At 42.0% G+C, this 5,686-nt stretch overlaps 1 protein-coding gene across 1 annotated transcript; it reads right to left on the minus strand.

Annotated features, from left to right (window-relative positions):
• Positions 1-333: 333 nt before the first annotated feature.
• LOC119341827 lies at positions 334-5,284 on the minus strand. Its single transcript, XM_037613680.1, has 5 exons — positions 4,947-5,284; positions 4,772-4,840; positions 2,454-2,552; positions 1,977-2,369; positions 334-1,780 (listed from the first exon to the last, which is right to left on the minus strand). Exons 1-5 carry the CDS (start codon positions 5,208-5,210, stop codon positions 518-520), a joined length of 2,088 nt encoding a protein of 695 aa, XP_037469577.1. The 5' UTR covers positions 5,211-5,284; the 3' UTR covers positions 334-517.
• Positions 5,285-5,686: the final 402 nt, after the last annotated feature.

Here is a 5,686-nt window from a genome sequence, read left to right on the forward strand (position 1 = left end):
CCCATGCGTGTGTAAAGTTGTTTGACAAACCTCGACAATGTCATGCAACATTAATTTTGCCTCACAATATATGTTATCAAGCTCAAGGCAAGTACTTATCACTCTTGGTAGGGTCGTCGACCCTCTTCTCAAAACCGTGATTACGAGTTTTAGTTCAGTGAGCAACCATGTGTTTATCATATCATCCTTCATCATATATACAGCTAAAACTACAAACTATGCTCTGAATGAAATAGAAGACGACCACTTGCATAGTATCAGACTTATGATCTCATCATATATGTTAATCAAAACAAAATCACTAGGGTTAAAACAAAACCAGACAAGTTAACAGAAATTTTATGAAGCCTCATATGTCTAATTAAAGGACTTATAGATAATAGTACAGCAAATATATAGCTCAAAGATATTTTTAACCAAGCACAGCCAGCTCTACAAATGACTGCCTTTAAAGTTCAAACCAGCAAATTCTTCACGACAGAGTGCAGGATACGAGAATGTATTACAACAACTCATATCACGCTCTAGGACACTTGTGCAGCCACCAAGCGGGTGGAGAGCGTTCGGAGACACTCTCAATTTGTAACTCCCCCATGAAGACACTCTCAATTTGTGACTCCCCCATGATAACTGGCCACGGAAAAATCTCCAAACTTGTTGCAATCCCTGAATCATGTCTGAAATAGTACTGAGGCATCCTCAGCTCCTCTCTGTCATCATAGAAGTAGACGCTAAGAACTTCATCACCAACTTCAGAACATCTTGAGCACCCATGACCGATGAATACTTTGTGACCAGGTAAATCATCTTGCTCAATCCAGCGGAGCTGGTCATCCTTGTCTTCGAGCTTGAACACTCTTATTCGCTCAGTCCGACGACCCACAATGTATCTGATTACCATCAGGAGCCCTGTTTGCACTGGAACAAGGTACCGCCATATTTGTTGGCCTTGTTCCACCAAAAATCTGTCTGCTGGTAAGTCATCCCGCAACATAACTCCAAGTCCTGACACTGGCTGCACAATCTGATTGCGATCAAAGACCAGCTTCACAACTTCTTCATCGTTGGTCAAGAGATAAAAAGAGCCATCCCTGTGGACTACATCCAGCAGCTCATCATCAAGTGGCACGTAGTTCCCCACTGCATCTTCCATCCTGTGACCTCCGATATACTCGCAATCCTCCCACAGTTCCATCGACTGGTTACAATAAGCTGCACGCTCAAATGGGCTATCTAAGGGACGCACAATAGCAACCACCACAAACCCATTGGGAGAACCTAGGCAGCCAGCTATAGCACCTACCCTCACTTCAACATCAACTCTTCCCCCATGAGAAGACATTTGTTGTGGAAGAGGGATAACGCGTCCAGTGCTCAAGTTGTAGAGCCGGTTCCTGTGTAGTATAGCTTCTTTTTCATCAGCCTCAATCTTGTTTACTAGGGTTTTAGTGTCATCAGCCAGAAGAATCCAATCGCCTTCATGTGCTCCAATGATTCGTTTAGCTCTCCTGACACTGTCCGGGAGGCGAAGTCGATGTACGGCTTGTCCATCAGTGCTGTAATAGGTAGGTTTCGTGGTTGATGGCAATATAAGCCATGGCAGTTGCATGGGCCTTTTTGCACCATCTACCTTTGCCTTCCAAAACTTGTTGGCACAACGAAGGCGAGCCCAATCACCACGGCAAGAAATATGATTCAGCAGCTTCTCTATCACATCCAGCGGCAACTCTGATAGTCCTGTCTTTGTGGCACCGGGTTCAGCACATGTTTCTGCATTATCCTGGGCAAAAAAAACATAAACATCTCAGATTCTTCCATCAGTGTATACATTTAAACTACAGTATGTTTAGCTTTATCAAAGAACGACAATAATCTTTGTAAGGCTCAACTAACATTGAAATGAGAGCAACATTCATGAGGCAGAGATGGCATACATTTTGAACCCAGCAAGCATAACACAAAAATAGGAGGTTTACCTTGAGGTACTCCTTGATCTGATCAGCATGAGGGTAGGAGTAATTTGTCTCAGTAGCAATAGCAAGCACGTTTTTGTACCCATTGACGAACATATGAGCTGCAGCAGCCATGGTTGGGTACGAGATTACCAAAGACAGTGACGCAACCATACAAATACCAGAAGAGAACTTCTCAATCAGGTCTTCGTCTGTGAGGTCAAGAACCTTAGGGCTGAAGACTAACCCATCTTCATAAATATTTGTGATCACAAGCCCATAGGAGAATGGGCGGATACCGAGCTTGGCAAGCAGGGCCGCCTCGGACGAGCCCACCTTGTCACCCTTCTTGGTGAGGTCCACCAGGGCCAGGATTTCAACAGTGCCCTTATTGATCTTGGTGGGGATGTTAAGCACCTGAATGAGAAAAAAAACACGGCATGGGTGAGAACTCTTGCTTAGCACTGAGTACACTGCAGTGTTATCACCAATGGTTCTCACCTGGAAGAAAGAAGTTTGGGAGGGATCCAGACCAGTGTTGCCAGGGGGAAGCACCACATCAATAGGAGCAACCAGCCCAACACGAGCAGGGGCCCCAACCTATTGTACAACAAAAACAAGATCAGCGTCACTGACTCACCAGGTCACAAAGATAAAACATGGCTAAACTAGAAATGTTTTAAAAATTAGATAATCAATGAATATATTCTCGGTAGTTCACAGTTTCACACAAAACAATTCTGTGGGCTACTTGAAAAAATGAAACATAAATGCAAAGACCAGAAACTTCCATATCAGTTTCCAAAAATAGAGTAGACAACAATTTATTAATTTCCAGTTGCAATCCAAACTCCCCGAAGTATTTATATCTGCTGCACAGGTATTAATGTATAATGCAGCAGTGTTCACAATACAAATTCCAAGCACAAATCCACATTTGGAAAAAAAGGGCAGCCCGGTGCATGTAGCTCCCGCTTGCGCAGGGTACGGGGAAGGGTGACCTCATGGTCACAAGGCAGCAGCTTTACCACTGCGCCAAGGCTCGCCTTCCACAAATCCACGATTGAGATGCAAAATAACATTCATAGTCGCCTATACAGTACTCCCTCCGTAACATAATATAAGACGTTTCTTGACACTGTCATGGAATCTAAAAACGTCTTATAAATGTTTCATAGGGAGTATATCAGTATACTCCATGACGACATTAATAGTACTACTTGCATAAAAATATAAGTAAAACTTCAGACAAATAAGCACCAACCATCCAATATTCATGGTTCATATTTATCACCAAACCAATAATCTGTTTTAGAAGTGAATCATCGCCAGATTCATGCAACCAAAATCGCATGATTGCAGATGAGTAATGCATGCAGCATTGGAACACAATAACCACTTGAGATCTCCAACCTCTTCCATAAGAACCACGAATGATCTAGATCTAGAACCGACTCCCATATAACTAAAGCAACCATGCTTGTGCAATTTTGGCAGACTTGCGTTAAGATTGAATTATTATTAAATCCATGCAACCTAACATTACTTTCCATAAATAGTAATTACAGAATTAGCATAGACAGCAATCAACAAGATGAGGTTTTAATTATCCATGCAGCAGTGTCGGAATACAAACTCAAAGGATAAGTCCATACAGTATCATCATTATGGTTCATGACAGCATGCAACTGGAAATACTACTGCATACAAATACAGGAAGCACCAACCGCCATATTCCTATTGTTACATATCCATACTACTCCCCTCCGTCCGGAAATACTTGTCAGAGTAATGGATAAAAATGGATGTATCTAGAACCAAAATACGTCTAGATACATTCATTTCTCAACAAGTATTTCCGGACGGAGGAGTAAAATTTAAGGTTTGTTGGAATGTTTCACATTAAATGATCAATGGAAATATTCTCAAATCTCAATAGTTCACACAAGTCAGTTCTGGGGAATACTTGGTACCTAAGCTGCAAAACTAAACAAAAGAAACTTACATACCATCCCCGCAAATTAGAGTAGACAAGAATTCATTAACCTCCAATTATTATCTTGCCAAATACCTGATGTATTTATATCTACTGCGCGAGGTTTTAATATAATCAGTGCAACAACTTTCACAATACATAATCAATGGACAAATATACGTTTGAGATGCACAATAAAGATCTCACATGTTCTCCTCTGTCTAATCAAAATCTTCACCCACCCATATGACCGTGCATCAATATACTCAATGAAGATATGCAACACAAAATACCATTGCATTTAGGTAAAATTTCATACAAATAAGCACCAATAATCCCGTAAGAAAAAGCACCAACAATAATACTACAACCTTGGGCTTGTGCTACACTGCTATTTGCATTATTGAAGACACAAGTTGTATCCCAACCAACAAGCTGTTTTACTACTGAAGAATCGTCAAAGTCATGCACCCAAGTGACCCTCTAATAATTAAAACAAGATACAAACTGCAAATTTATCTTGAACATAAGAACTAAGCCAGCAGCACCAAGCAATAACCACTTCAGATCTCTAACCCCTACCATAATAGGGAGAGTTGTGTTTAAACCCCTAGGATATTCATACAGATAATTTTCGTCCCATAAATGATATAGATTTGGAACCGTCTCGCATCTAATCACAAAGATGCATAGTCAAATACCCAAGTAACATGCTTTGTCTTGCACAGAATTACTATTACACCCAATAATCATTCCCGTAACTGGTAATTACAGCACTAGCAAAGAAACCAGACGAGTTAGGCAGCAATCAAGGACAAGGGCAGGCATACAGGAGCTAGTTCACCTTGTACTTGGCGACCTCCTCGCGAACCTTCTTGAAGTCAGCCTTGGTGAAGATGAGACCGACGTTTCCCTTCAATCAGTAACAGCAGCAGCACCAAATTAAAGGATGCATACTGATAAACGATGAATCATGGGCGCACACAGGGAAAGATGCAAGATCCGGCCGAGAGACTTACTTTGAGTAGCGGTATGATAGCCTTGATCTTGTCGTTGCCCGTCGCCTCGGCGTGCACCTTGATGCAGCGGTGGATGAGGGTGTTCTTCCCCATGAGCAGCTCCGACTCGCCGCGGATGCCCCTGCGGACGGCCGCGAGCTGGGTGGAGCCGACGTGGTCTGCCTCCACTATGAGCACACTGTAGTACTCATTCAGCAACTTGCAAAGCTTCATGTCGTAGTCTCGCTTCCTGTCGATCTTGGGGACATTTTTCTTGATCCGCATCGCTACCCGCTTGAAACCCTAACCCTACGGGGTGAGCTCGCAGAGATGTGAGTGGCGCGGGGATTGTGGGTGGCGAGAGGGGCGCCCCTATAGCTTTCAGCGAGACCTTTTTTTCAGACCTAGCGAACCCTCGCTGTAGGATAGCGAGATGGGCCAGCCCAGGAGCGCGGGAGGCCGAAGCCCCCCTTTCTGTTTTCTTTTTTTATTTTACTTTTGTTTACACTTCTAAATATATATATTACAGACAACACTCTTTAAAAGCATTTGAAAATTTTTAAATGTGTATAGAGTAATTTTTTATCATGTATGTAAAAAATGTTAATTATGCATTTGTTTTTCTATTGAAAAAAAGTTAGACACGTATTTGAAAAGTTGTCGAACAAGTATTTTAAAAATGTTGGGCAAGCATTTGCAAAATGTTAAATGTGTATTAAAAAATGTTGACCTTGTGTTAAAAATGATGAAACAATTTATCA

Source organism: Triticum dicoccoides, chromosome 7B, assembly GCF_002162155.2.
Source record: "Triticum dicoccoides isolate Atlit2015 ecotype Zavitan chromosome 7B, WEW_v2.0, whole genome shotgun sequence".
Lineage (NCBI taxonomy): Eukaryota > Viridiplantae > Streptophyta > Magnoliopsida > Poales > Poaceae > Triticum > Triticum dicoccoides.